Source organism: Corvus cornix, chromosome 1 (genome assembly GCF_000738735.6).
Source record: "Corvus cornix cornix isolate S_Up_H32 chromosome 1, ASM73873v5, whole genome shotgun sequence".
Lineage (NCBI taxonomy): Eukaryota > Metazoa > Chordata > Aves > Passeriformes > Corvidae > Corvus > Corvus cornix.
In genome coordinates this window covers 42,340,715-42,356,903 of record NC_046332.1, presented here as the reverse complement: position 1 = coordinate 42,356,903, position 16,189 = coordinate 42,340,715, and the positions used below count along the sequence as shown (strand labels likewise).

General features: G+C 38.5%; 1 protein-coding gene across 8 annotated transcripts in view; it reads right to left on the bottom strand.

The window, feature by feature from the left end:
- Positions 1 to 16,189, bottom strand: part of GRIA4 (glutamate ionotropic receptor AMPA type subunit 4) — a 216,934-nt gene that overhangs the window by 51,607 nt on the left and 149,138 nt on the right. For 7 of the 8 annotated variants that reach the window (XM_010400587.3, XM_010400583.3, XM_010400586.3 and 4 more), the window contains exons 9-10: positions 12,172 to 12,282; positions 4,561 to 4,767 (exon numbers count right to left, since the gene is read on the bottom strand). In XM_010400587.3, coding sequence (XP_010398889.1) covers positions 4,561 to 4,767; positions 12,172 to 12,282 — 318 coding nt within the window. Of the gene's footprint in view, positions 1 to 4,560; positions 4,768 to 7,869; positions 10,881 to 12,171; positions 12,283 to 16,189 lie in introns of those variants that run through there. The other variant, XM_010400588.4, reaches the window with a different exon arrangement.

The following is a 16,189-nucleotide window of genomic DNA, read 5'->3' as shown; positions in this document are numbered from 1 at the left end:
GCTATTATATGAAGAAGGGTAACATGTCTAAAATATATTTTTAAGTAGCCTGAAAATTATGAAGTAAACTTAGTTTCTACAGTCTAAAGACTGTAGGATGGTCTGAGCTACTGGCTTTTCTGCATATTTTTGTTTTTCATCTAACTCATAAACAGCTTTTCTCCAGAAGAATGGTTTCCTTCTTTAGAGTCAATGTCTTTTGTGTTTCTAAATTTTGATTACTGAGAATGCCTAATGTGGAGTCCTTGAAATGAGGTGAAAGACTCATGGCAACTGTGATCTCTTCCTGCCAATCTTCTCTGTGTTTGTCACATAGTGGTATCTTCATTAACTCAGTGTAAATGACAGACCTGGTCACTGATCTTCAAAGGTGTTGGCTAATGGGTTTTTTTTCTGTCTGCAGATTTCTATCAGGAATAAAACCCAAATCCCTGGGGGTTGTTAGTTTTCACAGTGTGAGTTGGAAAAGTGACATCACCATTTTAGAGTGAATTTAGGAGATTTTAAATACCTACTTAGCACACTGCATATTATATGTGAAATGCTGTATAGGATTTATCTTACCAAACTTAAATGCTCAAATAGGATATGCAGAATTTGAACAACATCAGAACTAGCTGCCTGCAGTACTTGAAGGAGTTAAAGAGGAGAAATAGGAACGTAACCCATTTTTTACAATAGTGATCTAGTATCAGATAATTCAGAATGTAGATAAATCCATTTCATGCCAACAAATTTAAAGGGACAATATATAGCTAGGTCATAATTAAATGCCATAAAAATGGAGAAACTGCAGCCCCCCAGACTGATCATATTATTATTTTTGTAAGTCTACTGTGTGCCATGTAAAGCCTGCATAAACTCTTCATTGCGAAAGCTAAATAATGAAAATAGCTCTTCATGGTAATTATCAGCATTTGTGCTTTGCCCAGTTAATGTACACCATATAATTATGGATTTAAATGATTAACAATATAACCATGGTGCAAAAACAATTAATGATTTTGTTGCCAGTGAAATCTGTTTTGACAAAGAGTAATGATACTTCACAGTTAAATCAACTGCATCCGTAACAGCATTTCAATCAAGGCTCCACCACTACCAAGTACAGATGGATTGTGGATCCTGACAATATTATACAATGAGAAAAGATTGATTCTGATGGTGAGAGACATTTTCTTTTCCAGAACATATCATTATTATAACCTTGTGAATAAAATATATGCTTGATCCAAGTATTGTGAAGGTAGTAAAGCTATCTGAGAAAAATCATGTAGAAAGTGATTTCAATCTGAGAAGCTCATGGCTTCTGAGATTTTCAGAGAAACGAGTTTTGATCTTTTCTGTTAAGCAGTGAAAGAAAAGAATTCTGTGTCAGGAGAATGAGTATTTAATTGGAGCTGACTGCTAGTGAATTTGGAAACACCTGTTATATATGCTTAATGGCATTTCATCCCCAGCCAACATTTCTCCTGTGAGCTAGATATCAAGGCAAATAGAATCCACATGGATTATTGCATGCATTCGGGTACATCAGGGACAAATGACCAAGATTTCCTGGTAGTTTTTAATAATGTGCTAAAAACAAAACAGGAAAGTAAGCAACCATTCCCACCACAGCATTCTGTACAATCTTAGCAAAACTGTACCCCACAGCATTTTATATGATGTTTCCTCTGGGACAAGATGGAAAAATCAACCACAGATTTTAGGAAATGACTAAGTTTCTCTGTGCAGCAACTGAGTGTCCAGGTAACAGACCATTCTCTGGTGCATACAGCTCTTAAGGGAACATGGGATAAAATTTTCCTGTGTCCACTCTCAGTAATATGGATAGGGCTAAGGGGCATTGGTGTATGATGGTAAGATCAGGAGAGCAGAGGAACCCTTTTTGTTGTACAGAAAGGCTCCAATCTCACTGGCCAGCACAACACTGTCTGTTAATCCGTTAATGTGGTAGGGAATTAAAAGCTGTAAAATGTTTCCCAAACAGATCATCTCGTCAACTTGCTAATTCAGTTGCAAATTCTCTCCCAATCCTGGCTGCACATAAAAAGCCTTGCTTGAAACACAGCCAGCTACTCAGACTACTTGTGTTTATGATTAGGGGATCTATCAGACAAGATGAACACGCTCTTCTAGCAGAGCTTTGCAGCAAAGTCTCTGGCTGACTGATTTTTCCGCTTTCTCTATGTGGAATAGGCCTGGGAACCTGATGCTCTGTAAATCATCTGGCAAGGACTCAAGGAAGTTTCAGGGAGGATGCTCTTGATGGATTCCCTGTAGAAATCTTTAGCAGAAAACTTTGGAAGTAACAGAAAGAACAATTTCCTTCAAAGCTACACCTGTAAAAGTGCATAAAGCACACTTGGCGTAGCTCTTGGCCTTAAGGCCCAGGGGCACTGGACACACCGCATTGCTGCCGTGAAAGTCACCCGACCTCTAAACCTGCATGGCTGCATTCAAGCTGCTTATAGGGAAAGGTCTCTCCTCAGTCCCAGTGTCCAGCTGGGCTCAGGACTTGTTTTGGACAGTAATTATGAGCCAAAAATATACCAGAGACCATTCTTGCAACTTAGCAGATTAATGAGGCGAATTGCAAAGCACAGGGACACTCCCTGGTGCCACTGATACACTAGGATAGATAAAACCTCAAGGAGTCTTATGACAGTGGAGCAGATGTACTGGGCAACAGCTGACTTCAATAAAAAAGCAGCTCCAAGAGCTTTGCTGCAGCTCATTGCCAGGGACCAGTCCCAGACTCAGAGAGACTGCAGCCTTCCTAAACAGACAGCTGGAAAGAGCCTCCTCCTCACTCTTTTCCGTTACAAAAAATGAAGTGTTGGCCATGTATTCTGGTTTGTCCTTCTTCATGTGGGTAATTTGCAACAGGTTCTTTATGCCTGTGAGCTTTACTGATTTCAGCTCTGTTAACAGCTGCAGGTGTTGACACATCTGTGTGAGCTTCATAACAGCACTTTTATTTCAGTCTAGTCCTAGGGCAGCTTGGGTTTGATAAGGTTTAAGATAAAAGAAGGAAAAAAAATGCCCCAAACAAACAGAAAATGAAAGTGTAATATCAAGTTTCCTCTATAATTTTTGACTAGATGATAGACCACTGAAACTGTACATCTGTGCAAAAGGATTTTCTCATAAATAGTAAAATTTCTTGGATTATTGAAAAAACATTCTACTATAAAACAGTGCTTGGCCGTTGATGTCCATGAATTTGCTATTGCAATTAAAAGCCAGAGAAGGAGTAACCTCCATACTTGATAAAATAAGTCTGAAAAATCTTTAAATATCCTAAGAGTTGAGGTGCTTTCAAGCCACTGAAGTAGATACACGTTTGGTGAGATTCAGTGTTTCTACTCTTTAAAGACAAAATTGAGTTTGGTTCCTTCATGAACTTCTAAGAACATGGAGGGTTTTGTGAACCTGATACAACCTTTTCATCCCTGTGGGGAGGGGAGATCACCAAAATTCTGGGGCAACATTTCCCACACTCCTACAGCACAGAAACTGTTTCATTCTGCAGAGTCCCTTGAACTGATGCTAATGGAGAATTTATCAGCTATACTAAACTGACAGAAGGGAACTGAAATGGAGCTGCTACAAAAGCCATGAGGCCTTTGCCACATATGGCCCAAACTGTCAATGGAATTGTGAAAAATGCAACTGGGCATGGAGCAAAAGGTATGCAGGAATTTTTTTATGGGGAAGTTGAGGCACTTTATGAGTTCTTGGTGGAAATATTCACACTTGAGTATTTGAGGATTTTTTTTTTATTCCATCACTGAAATGAAAAATTTCTCTAAGAATTCTGAATTGTTCTCAGTGCAGATACTGGCAACTGCAGTCATCAGCAAGCTCAGCTCTGAGTTTTGCTACTTTTGGTAATCCCAGATACTGCAAATATTTATTTGGGTTTGTGGGAACTATTTTCTTTAAATATTGGAGCTTTATGTGTCAACAGAATTGCTAAGTGTTATGGTATTCTGAAGAAGCCTTCTCCAGATCACTCTATAACATAACGTTCTCAGTTGTTAAACTTACCAGGTTTGCTCTTAAATTTTATTATTGATGGTCATCTTAAAAGTCTGTCTTCATTCTGAATTGCTTAATTATCTACTTGTCTGTAGTGGTTTGTTACCTATGTTTAATATATATGATGGTGGATTTTCCATTTCTCAATCTAGACCAAGAATTCCATCTTTTTTAAAAGATCTGTCCACCATTACATGAAAATGAATTAATGAGTGATATTCTTCCCAAATAAGTTTTACAGTGTGTCAGGAATAGATGATCTCTAACATTAATGAATTTTTAAGGGATATGCAAACTATGGATGTTCTAATGTTCCAGGGTACTAGTTGAATAAATAGTAGAACTTGCATGAAACTAGATTTTTTCTTGAAAATAAGTGAAAGCACACAGATCTGAAACGAGATTCTGTTTCTTTTCTGTCACCCCAAGGCTAAATAAAATGCACATGTATTTCCTATTTTATGACTTATACTATGATAAATTAAATCCTGCTTCAAAAATTGGTATGCTTACCCCATAAACAAGTTCTCCCACCATCCCATTCCAGATTTTTGTCTCTGGATCCCTTGCTCCATATTTTCCATCAGGAACAATGGCAATTTTGTACTTGATACCAATATGTTTTGCAATTTCTGATGCCAGATCTACACAGTATCCTTCAAACTTGTCATTCCCTTCAAACGTGTCATGGTTTTTCTTGAACATAACATATGGGGCTTCCTATAATGAAAGAAGTAGAACTGTAAAGGAGAAGTGTACCAAATATAGTCTGGAAAAAAAACATGTCATGAACTGACTGAACAACACACACTTTATCAAAAGTTCATGGACAGTATTAGCACATTTAAATTAAAATGTATGAGCAAAAATCCTTCTGGCAAGGTATACACTTTACACTAATTAGGCTTATATATTTCACAAGAATTATCAACCTTACTTTGTTTGGAATGAAAGACCTTAGTGCAGTATTTGCTAAATTTAAAGCATGATTAGAGATTGGGCCTATACAGTGCAAAGGACTGTGAGATCATGAAGGTACAATGTACACTTCTTACTTCAGTAAGCAAGCATATCCTCTAACACAGTGTGGTTACTGCCTATGACATTTCAGATGCAGAGCCTGAGTGACTCCCTTTGTTGAGGAATGCATAGTTACTAAGAGGCTACACACATTTTAGTGAGAACATAGAAGTATATCCCCAAGAAAATATGCATCTTCACTTTAAAATAAACAGTGCAGATTCTGCAAGGTTGTTTAGGATGAACTTAAGTGATGTGCAAGGACAAGAATGGTATTAAGTTGACAGTGACCATACATGCTGCATGAAAAAGAAGGACCAAATATTTTGGGACAGTGAGTGCCATTGGAAACAAGTAAAATCTGTCTTGAAAAGTGGGTCTTGCATTCCCTGTGTAAACCATACTATCGCAATAGTGAACATTATGTCACTGGGAAATCAAGGTTGTTTTTTTTAGCTCTGTGTGAATTCAGACTTTAGAAATTATTAAATGAAACTATACTTTCTGATGGTATTTTAAATCACTTCACATAATTGATATTCAGAGCCAGTTCTAGATGAAATATTTGTCTAATATAAAGGGTGACTTAGGTCACCCTTTGTTTGAATTTACATCACAAAATACTGGCAACTTAAGTTTTCTCTGTGCTAGCACTGGCAAATGTTGGTCTTTTGACACTAGCCTTGGTAATACTCTGCCCTATTCACATCTTTCCTACAGACATAACTAGTAAAAAAAAAAAATTAAACATGTAGTGCAACAATGTCTGCTTCACTGAAACTACAAGAACATCAGCTGTAAGCAACAACAATTTTGTAGTCTCTATTAGGTGTCTAACAAGGGGGGATAGGTGGTATTACACGAGTGCAGTGCAGTGCCTTTGCCCATACAGAGTTTGCATCTTCAAAGGAAAACTGTGGAGTATTACCAGCAGCCTGCAGCTTTTCTTGTATTCCTATCCCCACTTAAATCACCTTGATCTCAACTACTGGTCTTCTAGAGGGAGGGAGGGAGAAAAGCAGGGAGATCTTGATCTCTGCAGTAGTTCTTGATTTTCAGAAGTATTTTGGCCACATGTATAAAATGCTCCTCCCTCACATAGGCTTTTTGTTTGCATGAGAGGAAGAGCCAAAATCGAGGTCTTTCCACATAGGTTATTGCACAAAAAAAAAGGTTTAAAATAAACAGACTTGAAAAATACTATGTGTCCTGTCTGTGATTTAGCCAACTGCTTGCTAGAAGGGCAACCAAGTCTGTCCAGTGTCCTGCATTTGTGAACTCTCCTTACAAGCTTCAGCTACATTGCTTGCTGCACCTCAAAAGCAATTTTGCTTTCCAAAGACCAGAGTTAGTGATTGCTAGCTCTTCTGATTCAGCCATAAATCCCTGGCCAAGGGATCTCACACCAGGAGATAATTCTGGCAATGGAGTTAAAGAAGACAGGCACAGAGTATGCCAGCTCAGCTAGCTCCTCCTTCCAAAACCCAGACATTGCTTCTGCCCATACCTCACCACCGGCAGGGCTGCTGCAGAAAAAGCATTTTAACTGTTTCTGTGCAGCAAAGCAAAGTGACTGATGCGTCATTTTTTCTGTTAAAAGTTAAACGAACTTCAGCCCTCCTACCCAGGAGTTCTGTGAGGGAACACTGAGAAGGGAAGTGGGGTGGCCCAATCCTGTCCTTGGTAGGTCCAAGCAGAGACCATCCCATCCAGTGGAGTGACCACCAAGACCTGACAGGGATCTGCTGGGTACTTGGAGGAACCACATTGGTTCTCTTCCCCATCCTCCTCCCTTTCTTTACTGTGATCTCACTGATTTAGAGCAAAATACAGCAGGGAACATTTTGTGTAATGCAATTATCTTACAGAGTAAGGTAGCATGCCTTGCTGTGACTGCTTTCAAGGAAGCAGCCACTGAGTGTGACCTGGCAGTGTGAAATGATACAATTAAAGGTAACAACAACACCTACTACCACTTGCTTACTACGTTGTGCTTTCCCTCCTAGCCTATTTTATACCTCTTTAATTGCAGTGCCTACTTTTACCTGACAAATAATCAGGTATCTGCTTTCAAGGTAAAATTTGATGGTGGAATGCAGGTGGGACTGCATGTGAGTTTCTGATAAACACTGTATTAAAAAAAAAAAAATCAAATAGTAGCCCTAGTTTTAAATCCTGTCCATTTAAGACTTTGAGGGTGTTTCAAATTGATGAGGTGTGCAGATGTTACAATGAAAGGACACTGAAAGGCAAGTTTTACTGGTTTGCTAACAAGTAACTTACACAGATAAACTTTCAAGGTCACACTGTGAAGTCATGAAAGATCTGTATTGATCAATAAGCATGTACTTAGCCATATCTTGATGCTCTTTTCTATCTGTGGCACTGAAAAAGAGCTTATTATTTGGTATAATCCATTGCAATAGCATTTTCGAAGTTAGCAGCAATGTTAGTGTAGTCATGGTAGTCTAAAAATGCAAGAGATGCAAGTAGTCTGTGGAGAGGTAATATCTTCTGTTAGATCAGCTGAAATAGCTGAAAACATAGACCTACTTTTTCATTGTTTCCAGTTATAGCATCTTGTCTAATAGAAAGATTATCTCTCCCCACCATATTTGTACTTACTATATTTTTGGACTATCAGCTTTTAACCTACTGATATAAAACATACATCTGACTTACTGCTGAATGAGGTTTAACACTGCAATATTTGCAAGATTTCAGCTGCTTAATAGTATTTTATGGGGTAGTGAATCAAGGAAAAGCCCACATTGAAATGACCAATGACTAGCACAGAACAGATATTTGAAATGGTGCAAGCTTTACTCATATAATTCACAATTTTATAACAATACTTAACATTTGCAAATACAAGTTGATGTCTGCAACAATTACCTTTATAGATGTAAACAAATCATTCCACCACATTGCCACGAATTCATGTGTACAGTTAAATGCTCACAACTGATGATTCGTACTATAAGGGAAGCTGGACAAAGTAACTAACCGAAATAACAAACAGATCTAAATTTGGTTTTCCTATTCTAAAGTGGTTTTCAAAATGTTCACCATTGCAAAAATAATTTGTAAACATGACAAATATCTGTGCAAGGAAACTTCTGATTTTTAGAACAGGTGTGGGACACATTATCACACTTTATTCTGAAAGAAACTTCTGTAAATGTCAATGGAAGGTTTTTTGGTGACCTTTTTTCCTTTTTTTCTAAATAAAGTGTCCAGGATTCGGTTTGAAGTCTTTATTATTGTCATGCAATAAACTTCACTTTATTCTCCAGTCTACTGAAGAATTTAATTAATAAAGTTTCTAATGAAAAAATATTTTTCTATTATGAGAAAAAAGGCTATAATTAGAATTTCTGAGGTAAGACTCTATCAAGAGTATATCAGTCAAAACAGTGATGGTGGTTCTCAGTCACCTAATGAATGTTTCCTGTCATCTTAGATGCCCTAAGGTGATCTGCTTGACCCTAAGGTGCTGTTCTTCAGGTGCTTTGTGCACGCCCTTTACAGATAGTTCTGATACCCTCAGTATAAGGCATCCACCTATGGGCCACTGAATCAATTTCTAAATCTTTGTGGCCTTACATACATGGGGCACAATATACCCCACATGCCTGAAAAAGTACATACACCAGCTGAGACACCCAGATGGAGAGGTCACATATAGAGCATGAGACAGGCAAGGGTCACCCTGCCAGTGTAAGAAATGGGGGACAGGCTGTGTATCCTAGAGCATCTTAAATGTCACTGAATGCAACTGAATCAATACCCTTTGTAAAGTCATCTACATCTAGGTGACTTGGTTATGAACTGGATCCTGCCCGTGGAACTTAATCTGCCAACACAAGGGTATCTCATTAAGATATTGAACTGTAAGCCACAATGCAGATGCAGCTCATCATCAAGCTTTGGTTTTAAAGGAATTTTGTGATTTTTAAGTTTTGCAGTCTCAGAGTTAAGTACAGAGTTGGCTGTATCATGAAATGTATTTGAGAGTTTGGATTAGTCTTCCCAGCCTACTTCCCTAAATTCTACCGCAACAGCTTGTGACCATATTTCTGAACCTGCATAAGAGTTGATCATTCTCCCTAGCCAGACAAGTCCCTCACTTTACCTTAGTGTTAGGGCAGGGCTGCAAAGAGCATCCCTTCTCCAGTCATGCAAGGAGCCTGCTGTGCATTTGGAGGTGTTACCATCCCAGCCCAAAGGGAATGCTTCTGCACAGGTAGGAAATCTGTCCTTTCCAGATGTGCAGGAGGCTGTGCATCACATCAGGTGCAGAACAGGAACTATAAATGGTAAAGAACATCAGCTGCCCCTGCTGCCTCCTGTCTCTGGGCTGCTACTGCACCACATAGCTAACTGGGGATAGGCTGAGAGCCTAAACCAAATATGTAAAATAACTTCTACGTGCTCTCACTATGTTACAAATGAAGAACACATCTTGATAAGTAGAAAATGCTGTACTAAGTTCTTTGAGTGCAGAGCTAATTCATTATAATGCAGTTTCTATGCAACAGCCATACAGCAAAGTAAGCATAGACACGTAAAAGCTGAAAAAACAGAGGACAAATCAACTTGTGCTATTTGGCTTCAGGCAAAACTTAAAGCGAGCCATGCTGAAAACTTGTAAACTTTTCCTACGCTGCCATGACATCTGTCTTTGAAGACTGAAAAGTCTGACAGCACTGCTTGCAGAAGCTTTTCAGTTTAATGTTGGAAAATATGCATGCAACCAAAATTAAATGTGTCATCTACAATGGTTCAACTTCCCTTCAAGATGAAGAGGGAAATGAAGAGGTGAAAAAGTCTCTGTGGCATTTGCAACATAACAAAGAAGAGAAAAATAACAGGACTCTGGAAGTTATTCTAGTTAAGTATTTCTTTTCTTTGTGTGTGTGATCATATGCTTGTGGATGCTAAACACATTGCCCTAGCAGGCCAATATTAAGAATCATGGTTCTATCCTGCCTTCAACATCATGTGTGCAGCTCCCAGAGGACTATGTGGGAGATGGTCATGATAAGGCAGAATTCACCATATATTCTTATTCAAACCAAATTCCAATATATTTCTCTTGCACTGTGGTTTAGAAACATGGAAAGGGGACAGTTTTGGTCAAGAAGCTGTGCTGCTTTCAATTAATTGCATTTATCCAAAAATGACATGCTGCGTAAACACAGGGCATGCTTTGGAATATTAATTCAGCTTTTTGGTTTTGCAAATGATCCCACCAGTCCCTTCAATACAGGGGCTGGAAAAGTTCTTTTGAAGATAACATTTATTATGCACATCAAAATGCTTCAATGCAAACAGGACAGGCAAGATAACACATTTTTAAAAGCTTTCTTGTTTTCCTTTTTTTTCCTTTCTTGTGAACAGGAACCTTTTATATTACTTTTCATTACTATATTTTACTTGCTTTTCCTAAGCTTGGAGCTATTTATGGAAATTACAGTATTCATGTGTGAGAGCTTCAGTCAAACATATCAGGATTGGTTTGAGAGGAAAATTTCGACTGAAAGCTTGTAATTCACATCGTTCTCTTCTCAGCTTGGCAAAGTTGAAGGTTAACGTCATCTGTTCTAGACATTTCAGATTAGTCACAGAACTTTTCTTGGTGGTTCAGTGCCTGGTCATCCAGTCAGAGGAACAGTAATCCATATGGAAAAATTAGCTCAATGTTACTAGACTGGTGGGTAATACTTGAGCCTTAGTTAGGACTGTTCGCAGCATCTTGGGACTCTTTTCTTCCTTGATCAATTTCTTAAAATAGGATTCTTCATCAGAGGCTGAAAAGAGGAGGACTGTACTGAAGTATATTTTTTTCCATCACCAAATCTTTTTTTTTCTTTTTTCTTTTTTTTTTTTAGGAAAGAGATACATATATTTAAAATTTCCCATGCAAAAATAAAATTAAGTTACACAGTTTGGTTAGGAGTAACATTCTGAATTCCTGTACAGTAGTTTGGTTGTTTTGTATCCTGGAATGACAACCTTCAACAGGAAATTTGTTAAGACTTACTTAATGCATAAATGCTGATATACACTGCTGAAAATCTGGTAATTAACTGTATTTTTAGATAGAAAATGTCTTGACACTTTCCTTCGGATTACTTTAAACTCCATATCAAGTTAGAAAAATTATTTCTTAATAACACATACAGAATATTCTTTCCCATTTGAGACACAGTTTATTGGGTTAACATGTCTTGTCTAAATGAAGCAGGTGAAAAGGGCAGTGAACTGAGATGTAAAATCTTAAAAGCGGTCACGTAAAGGTCACCCTTTGCCAGTTGGCTTTGATAAGCATCAGCTTTAAAGGGCATGTCTGACTTCAGAGGAAAAAATTGTTAAATATTTTGTTTAAAATACAGATTTGTAAGAAACAATTGTTTTGAAAAATTACGGATTAAAAATGTAAATGAATGAAGCAACTGCATTCTCCTTTGCAACCACTCTTTAAACACAATAATCCTGGAATATCAAATTCCAAATATATTTAGATTTTATTAAAATGAAAATTTTACTGCAATGCTGAATAAACATATTAAGAATGCATCTACTAAGTTCATGTTTTCATTCACAATTAACAGTAGATAATCCAGCTGACTGAACCATACTATGTAGAATTTTAGCTCTTACTAAAGTCAATTATTGTGTTTATAATTTACCAAGAAAAAGGGACACTGGCATTAAAGTAATCTCATTTTATACCCTCTATTCTATTCTGTCATTGAAAGGCTTTGGGTTTTTACTTTCTTCCAGTTTTTTGTGAGTCAAGATTTATCAATTAGATGTTGTTAAGAACCCATATCTCTGAGACTTCTTTAGTAAAAAATGGAAAAGACTGAATAAAAGAAAAAAATTACCACAACTCAGTTTTAAAAACCTGATTTCAAGTGAATCATTATATTAAATGCCTACCAAAAAAAATCTCTGCAGACATGACAGTCAGTGTAATTAAGATATATGGCTCTCATCCTCCCATTAACCTAGCAACTGGCAGACTAAATTAGATCATAACTAGAAATGAGATTGTGTCACACACCAGTATAAGCATTAAAAAAAGAAACACCTTACCAAAATTGTAGTGACAACTACTGTTCTATTCTCAATGGCTGCAGTGTCATTTCCAAGTGTAGGTTCATGCTGAATCAAAACTAATTTATCCATGTCATTCCAATAACCAACCTGCAAAACAAAATGCATATCATTTGCAGTAAGGTCTGCATTCTGCATGACTACAAATATAAATTACTATATGAAAACCAGAGTGATCCAAAGACAATCTTGTCCAAAGGAAGTGCTGTCAAGTTAGATATGGGGGTATGCATCTATCATTTTGGGTGTACCTCCTTGCACTCCTGCTGTACACAGTCAGACCTGGTGTCATCTCCTCTTCACTGCTCCTGGATGATCTGGGCTACTTACTTCAACCAGAGGCACAAGTTAAATCCCATTTTCATTAGTTTGAAGACTTCCAGGGGCATAAACGAAATGTAAGTATTTTTGCTCCCCACAAGAATATTTTCATTCGTTAGTCCTCCAGACCTTCTGGTCTTAGAGAGAGGAATGAAAGACATCTGGATGACAGTTTTGCAATCCCATGGCTGATCTCAATTCCTTGCTCCATCATGGGCTTCCCAGGAGACCCCAACTCCGGGACTTATACCAGGCTTGTTCCACTTAACTGCTAGCAATGGCCTTTTAGTACCTACATTAGAAGCCCTGTTATTTAAGCTTTCTTCACACTCACAGGACAGACAGTACCAGTAGACAGTGACTCAGCTCATGCAGGATAAGCACCCCTCATAGAAAGGTGCTTCCTTTTCCCACTGACTCTAAAGCATGGTGAGAATGAATTCTCACTAAATATATCTCTGGGAAGTACCTACAGGGAGGTGGAACAAATTGGGTTTTTCTCGCCTTGGCAGCATTTAGGCTGTCACAACCCTTCCCAGAGCAGCTTTAAGGTGAAACAGCTGCCTTTGTTCACTGCTGGCCATAAGCTCCTCCGGAGTCAGACTTGAATCAGTCGTTTTTGTAATCCCATGGAGAAAAAACCCCAAACCTATCTTTCCCCCTTCTTGCCCATTCTCTTTTCTGCAGCTAGATCATGACTGTCTGTGCATCCACTGACAAGGCTGCTGGGGCTTCTTCCTCTGACTCAGCCCTGACAGCACTCAGCTCCATGTCAAATGGGCAACATGAACACAAACAGGTCAGTAGAACAGTGCTCTAATTCCACCTAAAGGGGCTCCCCCTCTTGCTGAGAACCCAATGAATTAGGAGACTGATCTTTCTTCCCAGCATGATTTCACAGACACGGGATTTAAAAGGTTTCTATCAAAGAGATGCAATTCAACCAGGCACAGCTCAGTCTCTGGGAGCACCTGGGACCAGTCAGCAGCAATTGCCCCTTGCCCTCTTCCTTGATTAATTAGGAGTTCATGAGTCCAAGAGCTGGGAGAGAAGAATGCCTTGTCTATCTTACTAGTAGAGGAATGGGAATTTTAGTGGAAAGTGGGCTCCAGGCAGACCTTCAATGTAATTGTCAGGATGAAAGGACACTCTGTGCCTTGGATGAAAAATTTCAGTATGATGGAAACTGGCTAAATGATCAAATCAGTTATGCAGTCAATATTATTTCCAAGACCATTGTAGAACCCTGACAAAAATTCCCCATCACATAGGATTCTGCCTCCATGACCTGTTCAGCTCAATGCAGTGAAGTGATACGAGAGTTTAAAAGTGCAGGGGAGTGCTTCTGGTTCCTGTCTCATATACATTACATATATATTCTGCATATTATTAAAACAGTCAAGCTTCCTCTTGATTTTTACATTTACTATTTCATTAGTTTCCTTCTTGAAAAAAATGCATGGAGAGGTAAGTCATTTTAACAGCCCCTAGAGCAGTATGACTGAACATGAGTGATTTTTTTTCTATTAGTGAAGCAAACAAGCACAAACTGTCCATGCACAAGTTCTGGCATATTTAGTTGAAATGTTCCTTTTTTTTTTTTTACAATTGCTCTTACAGCACTGGAGCCTTGATTTAGGTGTCTGCAGCTAACAGGAAGTGTCAGCAATGCTGATACAGTGGAGAGGAAGGTTTTCTTCCTAGTAGTATGCACTGCTACCAAATATTCTTTTTCATCCAGACAACCATGCAGCCACAGATACAATTGATTATTGAAAATATGGAGTTATGGTCAAAAAACTGTGACCAGCAAAAAGGCAAAATATGTACACCAAAACCTGGCAGTTTGGGCAACTATTACGATAGTGAATGATGATTTTTCATTGTGCAAATCTTCACTGCTATGAAGTTCAGAAGGAAAGCGGAAAATGAATGTTCATGAAAATTCAGACAGAGATAAAGGCATTATTTGAGAAATGGCAGGTGTCTTTTAAAGTAATTTTAGCTTTTGTGCATTGGTGTGAGCTTGTATGTGTTCAGCTCAAACCTGAGCTAAAGTAACTCTGGAACTAGATTACTGAATAAATATGAAAGATATGTCATGACACTTGTATAAGTATAGAGATACACAGTCACTTTGAGAGCACTAAATAACAGTATGCTTTCCCATAAATACCTCAACTCCACAAGGGAAAAAACTCCTCAAAGGGTAGGATTGAATTCAGCTATAAAAGTACCTCCAATTCTATTTGGGTTGCAACTGAACTTCATGGCAGTTGCATCCACTTATACCGAGGCTGAATTTATCTTTTAGGAAAAAATATTGCAAAAACATTTGCCTCAAAGTAAATCTGCCATAACAGTTTGGCATTTGAATGAATAGTGTCCTTTCTGAAGGCCTGTGCTCCTTCTAGTAACCACTGAAGTGATCTTGCTGGAGCTCACAAGCCACTAAAGGCAAGAGAATACTCAAAAAATTTTGATAATTGATTTTCATGCTGCCAAGTTGGAATTCAGGAGCCAAATCTTAGAATGTCTTGTCCATGTGCGTGTAAAGTATATGCTTTGTTTACTTTTTCTTTTCCACTTTTTTAAAATTTTGGTGATAGTATCCACGGTGAATGACACAATCACAGAATTATTGAGCTGGGAAGGGACCTCTGGAAGTCATTTGGTCAAACCCCTCTGTTCAGCCTAAAGCCAGTTGCCCAGGACCATGTCTGGATGGCTTTTGAATATCTCCAAGGATGAAGATTTCACAACTTCCCTGCACAACCTGTGCCAGAGCTTGGTCACTTTCAGAGTAAAAAAGTGTTTCCTAATGTTGAGAAGGAACCTCCTGTGTTTCAGCTTGTGCTTATTGCCTCTGGTGCAGTCCCTGGGCCCCAGTGAAAAGCCTGGATCATTTGATCACAACCCTCCAGTAACAGGAGCCATTCCATTACATTTCCATGATCCTTGTCCCCACACTATTTCCCCTCAGCAGCAGGTTTTGTTACTGCTCTGCAGAGAAGAACCAAGTAAGAAGTGCTGCATAAATGAAACTAACATGAGCATAGGCTAGTATTTCCCATTTTACTAAATGATATGGAAGTCTGCCTCTGTCTAGCTGTGCCATTTTTTAAGGGCCTGTTTACATATTTAAAGCCGTGGGCAACAAAAATCACTTTTCCATGCGTTACTCTGACTGGAAAGGCAGTTTTGAAAGGATAGTGCTGGGTGACTCATAAGTCATGTTATGTTGGGCGTGAGAAGAAGGCATTAAAAGTGAAGGCCTCTTAGTTCAATTAAGTATAATCATTTCTCACGTATTATATAGGATTTATCAGGCTGGACCACAGAACTGGTCCAATGATCACATATAAAGCAATATCTAATACATGAGAAATAAATTCTTGTGAGTAGCCAGATCTGTCAAAGTTGTCACGACTTGTTACATCAAATACAGGTAATGACTGAAGAGTAGCAGAGAGGCATGACTGAAAGGTAAGAAAAGCACCTTGGGCCTCCAGCACAGCACAGACATAACTCCTCTGTTTGCAACCACCCTCCCCTGAAACTGCAGGCAAGAAGAGAGGATGGGGACATACATCCCTGCAGCTGTGCCAGACAGATGCCTCTCCCAAAACAGGTGACAAAGGTTGAAACATCAACCTTTTTCAAAAGTTTGCTGACA